The sequence below is a fragment of the Podarcis muralis genome, chromosome 1 (genome assembly GCF_964188315.1).
Source record: "Podarcis muralis chromosome 1, rPodMur119.hap1.1, whole genome shotgun sequence".
In the NCBI taxonomy this organism is placed as follows: Eukaryota; Metazoa; Chordata; class Lepidosauria; order Squamata; family Lacertidae; genus Podarcis; species Podarcis muralis.
The window spans coordinates 112,883,028-112,897,669 of NC_135655.1; the positions used below are offsets into that span (position 1 = coordinate 112,883,028).

Below are 14,642 nucleotides of genomic sequence, written 5' to 3' on the forward strand. Positions count from 1 at the left end.
GGATTGTCTGCTTTACTGGTAAATCCAGATTAAATAGCAAAATAATACGGGTCCACACTTCCTTGAAGATGATGTTGTGCAGGTGCCAGGGCTGGCCCAAGACATTTCGGCACCTGAGGTGAACCCTAAAATGGGCTTCTTCTCTGCCAGGGAAGAAGGGAGTCAGGGAGGAACTACATCAAGAACAAGGGGTGAGGAAGAAAGATTGACATCAGGATATCCTGCCGCCTGAGGCGATCGCCTTGCCTCATGGGTGGGTCAGCCCTGAAAATCTTACATGAATAGGCAGCACTGAGTCCCCAATAGCCTTGTGGAGGTGCCCTCAGTGCTGTGAGGCCTGATGAGAATAAATTTCAGTCCCAGATTTAAAGAGGTAAATTCCTAGGTTCTAAATAGCATATGGAGAAAATGCATTTATCTGCTCGCTCGCTCTCGTCTAATTCCTTGTCTGATGCTGTGTGGAGATAATCAGAGCCACAGCAATTCATGGTATCGGATACCTGCAATGCAGGCGTTAGTTTCTCTCCTAAATCATTGAATTCCTTTTTTGAAAAAATGTGTTTGTGACTAAAGTTATAAGAAATCTCATTTGGTTTTTTAAAAACAGAGGTTGTTGTGTTGAATTCTCCTGCTTTACTGTGCAGGTTGGAGGCAAATAGTTGGAAGATCCCAGTGGCTTAGAGCTAGTTTATCTGTCCTGGGGCCCTTTAAATTTCCAGAAAAGCAGCCAAGAAACATAAACAAGGGGACTTGTTTCATAGATAGATTTTCATCATCCCTCAGCCCCCAGGACATAATTGTCCAGGACCACCAGAACTCTAAAGGAAAATAGGTACATGATAGTATACACTCACCATACTAAATAAAAAATAAAAATATATTTGTCTGTGTCCCATACAACTCCAAGAGCACACATGTTCAACAAGTTCTCAAAAAGATTTGATAAAGTACTTAAAATAAAGATTGGTTTTTATGTTTATTTTGTGGTTTTACATAGGCCTAGTTCAGACAGTGTGAAACTATAGTTTAGTGCAGGGTTTCCCAAACTTGGGTCTCCAGTTGTTTTTTGGACTACAATTCCCATCATCCCTAGCTAGCCAGACCAGTGGTCAGGGACGATGGGAACTGCAGTCCACAAACAGCTGGAGACCCAAGTTTGAGAAACACAGGTTTAGTGTTATGTGCATGAGCAGCAGATTTATACACTTGCTCACTCATTCCTCCATTCTCCTCCTCCAGTGTGGCCATCAGGAGAATACTGAAATAATCTGCTTCCCATTTAAAACTAATTATAGTTTCTTGTTATGTCAGAAGTGAGAGAACCATGGTTAGTTTATACTGTCGTTTCAGGGCCAGCCCACCCGTGAGGCACATACCTCAGGAGGCAAGACCCACAGGAGCAGTAATGTAGAGCTTTATTTCCACCCTGTTCCTCATGTAGAACTTCACTCACCCCTTCTTCCCAGACAAGGAGGGGGGCGCCATTTTGTGGTTCACCTCAGGTGCCAAAATGTATTGGGCCAGCCCTGTGTGGTTTGCTAACAATACAGCATGGTGTGATCCTGACCTATTTGAACAAACCATGACTTATATTGACCATAGTGTGCACAAGTTCAGCTATAACTAGGAGCAACACTCCTCAGTAACAGCAATCCATTTTTCTTCGTGTAATGAAAAACTGAAGCTGCTGCTGTCTCTCAGTTATTAACCATTCTTGTTTAGTGTTATGTTCACTAACAGCAGTGAGCCTTGAGCTTGCGTTCTCCCTCCTCCCCTCTGCTCCTCCAGCACAGCCTCGAGGAGGAGATCAGAAGTTTCCACTCTTAAGCTAAACAGTTTAATGGTTATTTAGGTGTGTTGTTTCCAGAACTCCTGGGCAGAATGTAGTGTGGTAGTCTTATAGCTAGTAAAAAGCTCCTGAAGTGAGTTATATCATCGTGATCTTCCATCAGCCACCAGCTGCTGTAGGAGCCTGAATCCTTTGAGCTGAGCTATTGAAACACCGATCTTAAATTATTTCAGGAAGTGAGTTCCTAAAATCACACACAGAGAGAGTCTTCTTAAAAAGTTTGGTACATAGAGATTGCCAGCAATATCTTTTAGAGCACTCTGCTTTTTGAGCTAAAAAATGCCCAGTTGCATTCAGATGATGCTGTGATCTTTAGTAATCTAGTAGCAACAGAAGCCCTGAGATTTCAAAATGAGTATCTATTTAAGACTGTTTAGAGATAGAGGATTTGACCCATTCAGTGGGTTGTATGAGACTAACCTTCACCTCTGCCTATTTGGTAACTTAGTACTGATGAGAACAGGCCTTTTCTGTGGTGGCTCCCCATTTGTGGAATGCTCTCCCCAGGGCGGCTCGCTTGGCACCTCCATTACATATACAGTCAAACCTCGTTTTGCAGACGGGATCCGTTCCAGAGACCCATCCGCAAGCTGAAAATGATACACGTCAAAGTGCCGCATCTGTGCACATGCGCAGCGCAATTTAGCATGCGTGAGTGGCGAACCCGGAAGTAAACCATTCCAGTACTTCCGGGTTTGCCACAGACATTCACAGAAGCGGACGCAAGCAGAGGCGGGCGAAGAACAAGGTTTGACTGTATTTAGATACAGTGGTACCTGGGGTTCCATACACTTCAGGTTACATATGCTTCAGGTTACAGACTCCGCTAACCCAGAAATAGTACCTCGGGTTAAGAACTTTGCTTCAGGATGAGAACAGAAATCACACGGTGGCAGCAGCGGGAGGCCCCATTAGCGAAAGTGGTGCTTCAGGTTAAGAGCAGTTTCAGGTTAAGAACGGACCTCCGGAACGAATTAAGTACGTAACCAGAGGTACCACTGTACCAGGCAAAAACACTCTTCTTCTCCCAGACCTTTGGCCGGTTGAACAATCTATGGCCTTTTAAACTAGGGACCGGTATTTGTTTGTTTGTGCATTTTTGTGTTTTCATACCGTAAACAGCCCTGTTAGCCTTAATTTGATTTATTAATAATGGAATGATGCATGACATCCTTATTCACATGGACAAGAGAGGGAAGCTTTGCTTAAGACACCATGCAGTCCCATGCAGTTTTGCACAGGCTGACCCAGCCTGAGGCCTCTCTGTTGGGCAGAAGTGATGCTCAGTAGAAGTTGGCTCCCATGCCACTTCTGGCTGGGAAGACGAGGAAGAAAAGGTTGTTGTGGTGAAATCCTTGAAGCTGAAGATAGACATGAGTCTCAGTAAGATCAGTTCTGTTCTTCGAGCGTGTGTGATGAAGTAGTTTTTTATTACATAGCATGTTTTTGTTAATTGTACGCTATATCTGCAGTTGTAAGTCTTACAGAGGTATTTTGATGCAGAGGTTTGTGAAATAAATTAATACTAAAAATAAGAAAGAGAGTTCTTGTTTGTGTAAGGATGCAAAACTAATATCTGTACTCATGTGAAGATGAACAGATAACTTCAGGCTTTGAAGTGGCTCTGTACTGTTGATGAATTTATAGAAGAAAGAAGGTGGAATTGCTGGAATATGTTCCAGGGTATTAGTTTAAATCAAGGCAATTTAAATCACCAAGAGAAAAGACTAATTTAAATAACTGATATAAATCAAGTTTCCCATTACTACTTTTCTTATTTCCTAGGCAGAAGCGCTCAATAATTTGTTGGTAGAAGTATAAAAAACATGATCATTTGCAACCAAAAAGAGCACTCAGATTCCTAGAACTGTAACCCAAAAGCACACATGGGGGACCTCTTGATCAGGCTTCCTCAACCTCAGCCCTCCAGATGTTTTGAGACTACAATTCCCATCATCCCTGACTATTGGTCCTGCTAGCTAGGGATCATAGGAGTTGTAGGCCAAAAACATCTGGAGGGCCAAGGTTGAGGAAACCTGCTCTAGATGTTGTTGACAACTCCCATCAGCTCCAGCCAGCTTTGTTAATGGACAGGGGTAATGGGAGTTGTGGTCCAGCAACATATGGAGGGCCAGATGTTCCCCATCCCTGCTTCAAACATTTGCTCAAGCAATCCATGTTGTTGTTTTTTGCACAGCATTATTCAATGGTCTTTATCCAGCCACCCTTAAATTCTTCACAAATCCATTGTGGTCATGGTGGAAGGTGGAAGGAGGGGACAAAACAATTGGGCCCAATCCCTTCAAAAGCTGCAGGTTGATGCAGTGGTCAGGTCTGGATCCAGCAGATTCTGGGCCAACTCAGTCATGCTCCCTCCATGCTCTCATTGTGCCTCATTTTGGAATCATCCACTGACAGAGAATTTTTCACCTGCCCACAACTTCAGCAGCTGGCAGGAGGCTGACTCAGTCAGCAGAACTGAACAAAGACACCTCTGCTCAAGCAGCAGACATCCCCCATCCATCACAGGGTTGGATTTATCTGCCCATCAGAAATAATTAAATTCCCATTGAGTTAAGCATGACTACCTTCCATTGGATTAGGAGAAAAATGATTTTAAACAAATAAAATGACACTTATTTATTTTTTATGTGTGTACATGCAAGGACACTAAATAAGACCTCTTAGTTGAAGAATGCGCCCAGAGTGTTACAGAATCAACTAAGAAGGGGTAGTAGTTACTAGGCATATTGAAATTGTCCCAGAGATGGGAAGTGTATGTCTGTGTTGCTTCTACAAACGTTTATATCATGAGAACTGAGCAAATTACAGAGCTCTGAAGCTTTAAGAATATAAGATTTCAACTGAGGTAACCAGACAGGCTGGAAAAGATCCTGGTAAAGTACAAAATGATGTCTTATAGAGAAAAGAAGTGGTTCCCAACATCTGTAACGATCGTAGTCTATGTAGAATCAAATCCATGTTCATAAACACACTACACAATATGGCATATCATGGGCAGTATTTATAACACTTGATCTCAAACAACACACAGTTCATTCTTTACCTTAAAGAACTGGCAAAGCCATAGATCCAGATTTAAGAGAATATAAACAACAGCTTGCATTTTAAATGTTTGCATTATATTCAAACTTTATTTTAAACTATCGTTATTAAACTATATGTGAAATTTAGAAAACACTAAAAATCTATGCATTCATTTTTTTAATTTCCATTTTCATATTTAAAAACCATTCATTTCCACTCACCTTTTAGTGTCTCATCAAATTTAGGAAGAAAAAAGGTGGGGAAATATAATGTGGGGAAATATTGCATAGTAATCCATGTTAACCAGGGCAAGTGACTCACATGAATAGGGATTATTTTCCTTTGTATGGTGCAGAAGAGAACAAGTTGTTTCTGATTCTTGATGTACTACTGATACAGTCCAACAGGTTTGCCTGTCCCTGTTTCAAGCAACTGTTTACAAAAGAGATTAAACGGAGAATACACCTGGAACTTGCCTGCACTGCTAACCATGTTAGTTGGTATGTTTTGCCCATAGCTAGCATCTCTCCAAAACACAGCGAATACTGGGTTAAACGCTTGTCAGTTTCTTTTCAGCTAAATAGACCACAATTATTAGTACCTGACAAGCTAGCTAGTTTCTCTGAGAAGCAAGCAGCAACTAACACCAACAAATTATGCCAGTTACTCATCATGGCATGTTTAATTTTATTTAGCAATCCAAGATCGGTTTAAAAACACAGCACTAACCTTCTGGCAGACAGGTACTATTTTGCTATTCAAACATGCTGTAATCCACCCTGCTTTCTGACATATTTAAAGAGTATTAATTGTTAATGCTGAGCCTTCTTGAATTCTGTTCTGGAAGCAGGCTGCATTCAGTCCTCCAGTTTGGGAAAGAACATCAGTTTGCTCCCACAGGAGTACTGATCTTCGCCTTGGGAGACTCTGCCAGCCGTATTGTTTGTGTGAGTTTCTCCTGGTTGCCGCTTGCTGTTGGAGACGAGGATTTTCATCACAGCCTGTGTTGCATTGTAGTGTTGCCTTTTTAATTTTAACTACCAACTGCCTGGTGTTACCGCTGCGGATTATTATCTGGAAATCTCTGGAGGAGCACTGCTGGGTCTTCAAACAGCTCTACAGACGATAGTGTTTCTTTCTGCCTTTCCTCTTTACTGGTGCCAGCTACTTCTGATGGTTCAGGTACTTTGCATTACTGCAGTATTTTGTGATTAACAGCTGTGGTAATTAGCAGACTGGTTTATTATTTATTTACTTATTTATTTAAAACCCCTAAAAGACACCACAGTACATTAAAAAAGCTACCTGCCGATAAGAGAATTTGCTGCATAGGTGCAGAAGGATGTGTGCATCACCTGCGTACTTAACGATATTACATGCTAACAGAAGCAGTAGCAAATGGTGAAAATAATACTGTGGAACATCTTGGAGCAGGAATTGGATATTATTAGTTAAGAAATGTCTTGGGTATTTGCATGTGTAAATTTAATAACTTGCCTTAGGGCATTTAATGTGTACAGTGATTTTGTAAGCGTCTGGCTTCAATAGAATCTGTTGCTCTGAAGAGCAATATTAAATTTCCGGGCGAATTGTTCGAAGGTGTAGCTGTTCTCGTGCGGTTGGAATAGAAACGGGAAGGGTTTCATTCCATGTGCAAGAAGTTTTATTACAATTAATGATTTAGCCCTTGTTACCTGACTACATGTTGTTAATAAAATCTATTTAACAAAATATATGTAATCCTGTTTTGGGGATCCGCCAGCTGCGGGGCTTTGTGATTTGGCCAGTGCCTTGCTACACCAGCAGAGCACAGGGTACACCATCACTATGACAGGTGTGCTGGCAAAGCACTTTGGATACACCGGTGGAACTCCTCGCTACTAGAGGTGTCCCACCAGTGAAGATATGCTGGCATAATGGCTGAAATTGGGCATAATGATGGGCTGGATGTGGGTGACACATGGGAAGAGCCATTTAAAAAGAACTGTACCATTTTTTTTAAAAAGTAGCCACCGTATCAGTTTACCATCCCAGCCGCATCACTGTGACAGAGCTGAGCGTTGGATACCGTGGCCATTCCACCAGCATATTTACAGTTCCGGGGTAGCATATTTACAGTTCCGGGGTAATATGGGTATAGAATTGCTTAGCCCATAACAAAAGCAAAACAGAATTATCCAAATGGTCCTGAATGAACACATTTTAGCTGTGAAATCCCCTTTTATCTGCCATTTGGAAGCTAATTAGTCTCAGTCATAAACTGGCTGAACACGTGGTGTTATGCAAAACAGCCTCATGTGCCTGTGTTCTAGTTCAGTGCAAATGTGTATGGAAGTGATTTACATCGGCTTCGTTGATTGCCTGGTTTGTGTGATTTAAGCAGGTGTTGGGGGACCTTCTCCTGCTGCACTTCAGGTGCACAGTTTTCCTAGTGCAAGGCAGAATCCAGACAAAATTAAGCACTAGTAGTTGACCCATGTGGGTGAGATATGTGCTTAAACTTGCCCAATTAAAATCATTAAGATTATTATTTTTAATACTTTACTTTGGTTCCATCATACCCACAGTGATCATTTCTGTGGGAGAAAAAATGAAGTTTGTGAAGCAGCTCATAAACAAAGCCACTTCCCCATGGGGGCTGGTTATTTCGATAGCCCGTGTTCTCTGATATCTACCTGAAGGACCATATCTCTCTACATGAGTCTGCCTGAGCTTTGAGATCTTTTGGGGAGGCATTTCTCTCTGCCCCTCCACGTTTGAAGGCACATCTGGTAAGGACACAAAAGAGGGCCTTCTCAGTGGCTGCTCCCAGATAGCGGAACTGGCTTCCACAGGATGCTAGGCTAGCCCTCTATTTGCTTTCCTTTTTTGCCAGCAGCAAATTCTTTTTTGTTCTTACAGACTTTTTTGTCTGTAAGACAAGTCTGTACAGACTGGCCGTTGTGAAAGAGTCTTTTAAGTATTGTGTTGTGTGTCTGTGCTTTTAAACAGTTTTAGTGGGGTTACTTACTTGATTATTTTTTAAAAAATACTTACATTTATTGTGTGTTTTAGTTGTATCTGTTTTAATTTCTGCTGGGAGATGCCTGCTGGGAGAAAGGCAGAATAAAATTTAAATACAGTGGTACCTCGGGTTACATACGCTTCAGGTTACATATGCTTCAGGTTGCTGACTCCGCTAACCCAGAAATAGTACCTCGGGTTAAGAACTTTGCTTCAGGATGAGAACAGAAATCGTGCTCCGGTGGCGCGGCAGCAGGCCCCATTAGCTAAAGTAGTGCTTCAGGTTAAGAACAGTTTCAGGTTAAGAATGGACCTCCGGAACGAATTAAGTACTTAACCCATGGTACCACTGTAAATATGTTATGTGTTTGGTTTAAGATAAGAGTGGGGGACCTGAACTCAAAGTCCCATCAGCTTGCAGGCAGCTTGACTAATTTTTGTACTCTCACATTCCCCTTATTTCTGGTTTAAGATATCACTCCTCAAATTTGCCACCGGGGTGTTAGAAAGGGATTCACTTAATGTACCTGTGAGCAACACCAGAACATCTGCTGTTTTCCATGGAGAACCGTGGGACTGCTAGTCTCAGGCCAATGAGTACCTGTGGCTATTTAGAAAGACAGCTGTTCAATTAGGAAAGACAGGCCATTACTATGGAAAGTTCAGGGGAAGGGTGAGCTGTAAGCATCTAAATGATCTCAGGAAATTTGGAGATAGTGTCAGAAGACCACCTGATAAAACCTCCTGGCACACCTGGTTTAATGCATTCCAGTGGTTTTGATCATATGGAGACAGTGCTGTGTAAGCAACAATTTGGAGTTGTCCCTGAAAGACAACTATTTTGATGGTACCTAATAAATCCATTGGTTTATTATGGCCATTTGGAAGGAACCAATTGTCTACAATGGGTTTTTGGTGTAATTTGTGTTTCAGCCCAGTGTTTTATGGTGTTTCTTTGCTCAGTTTTGCTTTTCATTCTTGTGTTGGTAGTTTTACATTTGTTGAGGTGGAAGCCAAAATAAGCCTGCTCTGGGTCCAATAAAGTTCCTGTTGTCTTATGGTGAGATGGATTTATGGAAGTATAATCAAACATAAGAAAATGCAGTGATTGTGATTAATAGAGCAGTTGGGAAGGGAATGAGGAAGACCTGAGTTGGGTAAACAGCCTTTTCCAGTGCCATGCCAGGCTTGCACTGGGATGGCAAAAGTGAAGCCACAGCAACTTTTCCTTTACTTTTGCCCTTTTCAGTTTGTTACTGCCCTCCAAAAAAAAATCCCATCCATCGTTTCCAGTGAAAGGAAATGCCTGCACCAGCTCCAGAGTAGGAATGTGTAGGTTTTGGAGATAGGCTTTGGGATGGGGAAGTTTCTGCAGCAGTAGAAAGAGGCTTTTTGGGGGGTCAGATCACCCTCTACAAGGGCTGGCTGTCTCGCCACCCTCTAAGCCAGCCTTTCTCAACCTGTGGGTCCCCAGATGTTGTTGAACTACAACTCCCATCACCCCTAGCTAGCAAGGCCAGAGCTCAGGGATGATGGGAGTTGTAGTCCTACAACATCTGGGGACCCACAGGTTGAGAACCGCTGCCAGAAGACCCAAAACATCCCAACGCCTTCCCATGGACCATAGATTGCAGCCAGAGAAAGTAAGCTAGAAAGCAATTTTCAAACCACAACCACAAACCATGCATTAAAAATCATGTAAGAAAGGTGAAAATCAATTAACCATGGTGGAAAGATTAATTGCCTGCATAGATAGACTTGGCGGAACAGAAAAGTTTTCATTTAAAAGTTGAAATAGTTGGAGTACTACCAATGTTATACCTCTCACTAATGCAAAACAAGTCTTAAAAGTCATTGTCTGAATAATCTTTAGAATTGCATCACTTGTTGATTCTATAATAGAGGACATAGGGGAATACGAGTCATTTTTTCCTAGTATGATAAAAGTCTAAAGATGCCTGCTTTGAACAAACACTCTTACCAAAGATGAGTTTCCCAATTTATTTTTTGTGCGAGAGAAAATGAGAACACTTTTGCATTTCCTCTAGGATCAAGAGTGGAGCAATTTGTCTCCAAGGAAAGATTAAAGCATTTAGAGTTTTTTTAGCTTTGGAAGAAAAATAAGACTTACCATGGCTTATAAAATTAAGGTTGGTTTAGAGAGGATGGATAGAAAGGTCTCTCTCTTTCTCTCGTAAAATGAAGCTCAGGCTCACCCATTGAAATTGGTTGGCACTAGATTCAGAACAGACAAAAGAAAGAACTGTTTCACACAACTCAAATTAGCTTGTAGACTTCACCAACACCAGGCAAGGTTATGTGGTCTTTTACATTAATCCCACCTTTGTTTTTATTGGTCCCGCCCACCCCTCAGTTTGAAAAACAGCCATTCACATTCCACCGGGGGGGGGGGGGTGCCAGACAGTTCTCATCTTAAATTTCAGGCTTCCAGGTCAGTTTAGCAAGACTGGTTTGGCAACAAATGCAAGCTAAAGAAGCCCTACGTGTATTAAGCATAAAAATTCTCCTCTTCCTTCTCTCTCTTGAAAGGTGGCTTTAATTTTCTCTTTTCCAAGAGAGCAAAGAAACCAAAGTCCCTTTATGGTGGTCAGCATTTGGCATTCTACAATATTTGTCCATTTTACAAACTGCTTCCCATATTCACTTAATTGTTCGTTTGTTTCTGTTCGATTTGGAATGCTGTTCGATCCTCTTAAGAGCAAAGTTTTTTTTCCGGGAATGGGTCTAATTTTCAGCTTTTCGTTTTCTTTGCTGCACGTCGTGTGAAACTGTAACTTGGATATTTTATTTTATTTTTTATTTGCTCTCTTCAGATGGATCCGGTTCAAAAAGCAGTCATAAACCACACATTTGGTGTGTCGCTCCCCACAAAGAAGAAACAAGTCATTTCTTGTAATGTCTGTCAACTTCGCTTTAACTCTGACGTGAGTATCATCAGCTCTGTGTGTCTTCTTTCATACTGCTGCTTCTATGTGCTTGGAATAATTTTTTTAACATGTTCATCATACCAGTAGATGGGGGGGGGGGGGAGGGATCTGACCGTTCTTAAGTGGATCTTTGAATTTATTCAACTGCTTGATGCGATGCCTTCTACTATCTGCTGGTTGTTAGATTTATCAGATTGCATTGGCAACCGGCAGGTTAGCGTTTCATGTTTAATAAGCAGGGACGGACAAATGCAGTGTGCATTTCCCTTGATTTTTCATCCTATATGACGAGCCTGTAGCCAAAACTGTTTTGGTGAGGGGCAGGGGAATCATTGCAGAGCAGATAGAACATAAATACAGGTAGACTTGAAAGCTTAATGTCATTCTGCAGTATTAAATATTGATAAAATATACTTTTATGAACTTTAAAAATAAGGGCTTGCCAGTTTCCCTACCGCCTTTGTATTCCTCGGTGAGTGAGACTGGAAGGTGGGAGCAGCCCGGTTTCCCTTTTAAGTGAGTGATTAGGCAATATTCTGCCCACATGCTTCCCCTCGTAGGTTAGGAAAGGATATTTTGTTTACGGGAACCTATAGCTTCAGGGAAGAAGTCTGGCGTGTCTCTAAGAAGGCTAGTCCCTTACAGTGCGCATGCACATCCCTGCCTACAACTCTTATCGGCTAACATCCCTTTTGAACTAACCTCAAAGGAAAGTAAACTGTCTAAAAGTGGGTTGGTGAGCATTGGGTGGGGATGTGGTTGCAGGGGTGAACGAAGGCGTTGTGACACCCAGGGTGGGGCGTCGCTACGTAGGGCGCACGTGTAGCGTCACTACGTACGAGGCATGCGTCGTATGTAGCAACACTGCACATGTGCTATATATAGCGGTTTGGCGGCGGCAGCACTCCAGCGTCGTATGGACGGTGCCGGGATCCTCTGCTCATGGCTGCAGCTGCAAACGGAGGTTCCTCTACATGCGGCTGTAGCGGCCATGGAGGGATCCCACCGTCATTCGTATGGCGCTCAAGCGACGCCAGGGCAAACCGCTATGTACAGTGCAATTGCGGCTTCGTTACGTACAGTGCATGCGTGTGACGCTGCACATGCACTGTATATAGCAGTTTGCTGCCGACGCCAGGATCCTCTGTTCGGAGCTGAAGCCATGAACGGAAGATCCTCCACATGCGGCTGTGGCGGCGCAATGGCTGCTCACATTGCCGAGAGCCCCCATGGGGTGCCTTCTTGTCATACACCCCCCCCCCAGACATGGCACTGCCCTCCCATTGCGACGCAACTGTGTGGTTGTGGGGTGTGTTCCTGTTCTGCATTCTAGGCCAGCCACACCTAGAGCCAGTGTGGTGTAGTGGTTAAGAGCGGTGGACTCGTAATCTGGTGAACCGGGTTCGCGTCTCTGCTCCTCCACATGCAGCTGCTGGATGACCTTGGGCTAGTCACACTTCTCTGAAGTCTCTCAGCCCTACTCACCTCACAGAGTGTTTGTTGTGGGGGAGGAAGGGAAAGGAGAATGTTAGCCGCTTTGAGACTCCTTCGGGTAGTGATAAAGCGGGATATCAAATCCAAACTCTTCTTCTTCTTCCAGAACGCTCTGTTTCATTTGCCCTCCCTCCTGGTGTTCTGTTCTCCCCCGAGTGGCATCCCTTTGGCTGCGTAAGGGCAGACTATCGGGCCAGGGAACAACCCCTAGTGGTGCAGCAGTAAAACTGCTAGCACATTCATAAAAGCTAAGCAGGGTCCTGTATGGTTTCCAATTGGATGGGAAACCGCATGTTGAGATACCTGCACTGCAGGGGGTTGGACTAGAGGAGCCTTGCGGTCCCTTCCAACTTTACAATTCTCTGATTCTTATGAGTTTGCTGTTAGTACGTCGAATATTTGTTCTGAATAGGGACAGATGCACATATGTGCTGGTGTGCTGCCATGCCTTTGGTATTTTACTTGACTGTTGGAAATAATAATGAAAATAATAATAATGGAAATAATTGATGATGATGGAAATAACAATAATAATACAGACTTGGGCTTAATATGAGCAGGGCTGGACAAACGCTGGAGACATTTGAGAGCCTGTGAGTGTCTGTGGAATAGTTTTCCCCTCACCAGTGGATAACCTAAACAGGCATCACACATCTGGGATTAGGGAGCAGAGCCTCCTGGCTAGAAGACATGGATTTTAGGCACAGCTAAAACTTGAAGGCAGTGCTTCTGTTTTAAGGACTTCTAGGTTTGTCCTCAGTTTTTTGAACAGTTTTTTGTGTTTATATAGGAGGCTCAAAACATTCCCTAGAACAACTCAAAACAATCCAAAAGAATTAGGGGGCAGAGATAATTACAATCCCTTTTCAACAGACATCATTAGTTTTCTTTGTGATGAATTATAACCTTATTTTCTTTGTTCGTATAAATTACAACCTGGGCAGTGTGATCCTATGCATAAAATCAGAAGTAAATGTCAGATTGTGTTCAGTGTGTCTTGAAATTGTATGTAAGATTGCGGCTTCAAAGTACTCTACCAAATAATTTCAGTCAATATGCATGTAATGCACGCACACGCACACATCGTGGTGACTTCAGTTTCTGTGAAGGTTCTGTGTAAGAGAACCCAGATCAAACAATTGATCCTACTCAAATAGTCCTCCTTTCAAAAAGCGCATGAAATGAATGCCAATTATAAGTTTACATCTGATTAACATTTCCCTTCAGTAGTTAACCTCAAGGCAACTAATTATCATGTGCAACACATTTAAAACATTATTACGCATATTACTGAAGATTGCTGTTGATGCTGCTTTGCTGTCATTAGCACAGGCATGACATATAACATAAAGAGCAAGCGTGTGACATTTTGAAATCAAAGTTAAGGGCTTGCAACGTTCGCTTTAGCTTATTTATTTGTTAGCTTAGTTTCCAGTCTTCCGTCCAGTTTTCACAAAGTAGTTTGAGCCTCACAACAACCCGGCAGAGTAGGTGGGGTTGAAGAGAGGGTGACTTTCCCATCTGCCTGTGAGTGTAGGAGCTCAGCAGGAATTTCAGCATGTCCATGCCTGAGCCTCACGTCGTTGCTCAAGGCTAGCAGCCAATATGCAGCAGACTATATGGTGCCCTCCACCAGGTGTTTGTTGGACTACAGCTCCCAATATCCTTGACCATTGGCCATGCTGGCTGGAGCTGATAAGAGTCCACATCAAGGGGCATCTTGGAATTGTAGAGTTGGCAGGGACCCCGAGGGTCATTTAGTCTGACCCGCTGCAATGCACACTGGTTATTTCTCTTCTAGCCATTTACACACCCTTGCTGCTTCTTATAACGGCCTCTCCAAACACTTCAGCAAGAACAGCAGCTACGTCATGTTAAAGTCCTGAATTCTTTACAATGTTGTTCAGGAACTGCATGTGGCTCTTCTCTCATTTACCTTCTTTGCTGCCGCGGGGCTGGCTCAACAATTCACCTCGAAGAAAGCATGCTAAAGATGTGGTTTATCACGTTTGGCAGCTCTGTTCTCTGAGGCCATTTAATAGTCTTCCCACTCCAAGCCAAGTTCAGAACCAGCTCAGGGTATATTAATCTCCTCTGCCTTTCTTCTAATTGTGTCCTTTAAACTCCCTGCCCACCACTCCCACTGGTAGTTTCTTGTTAATCTATTTATTATAACTGTCTTTAACTGAGCAGAAAACACCAACCCCCAATTTTTGGTTCTTCAACAAAGCGTGATACTTCTTGCCGATAAGTGACATATCTACCAGCTGCATGCTCTTTGTATGATCCAGGACTTTCCC

At 42.8% G+C, this 14,642-nt stretch overlaps 1 protein-coding gene across 9 annotated transcripts in view; it reads left to right on the top strand.

Moving 5' to 3' along the window:
- ZNF385B (zinc finger protein 385B) overlaps positions 1-14,642 on the top strand; it is a 146,803-nt gene that overhangs the window by 90,002 nt on the left and 42,159 nt on the right. For 6 of the 9 annotated variants that reach the window (XM_028748307.2, XM_028748302.2, XM_077916540.1 and 3 more), the window contains exon 3: positions 10,735-10,845. The exons of 1 other annotated variant lie outside the window; for it this stretch is intronic. In XM_028748307.2, the coding sequence (XP_028604140.2) occupies positions 10,735-10,845 (111 nt within the window). Of the gene's footprint in view, positions 1-10,364; positions 10,508-10,734; positions 10,846-14,642 lie in introns of those variants that run through there. 2 more of the 9 variants (XM_028748362.2, XM_028748359.2) reach the window with 2 other exon arrangements.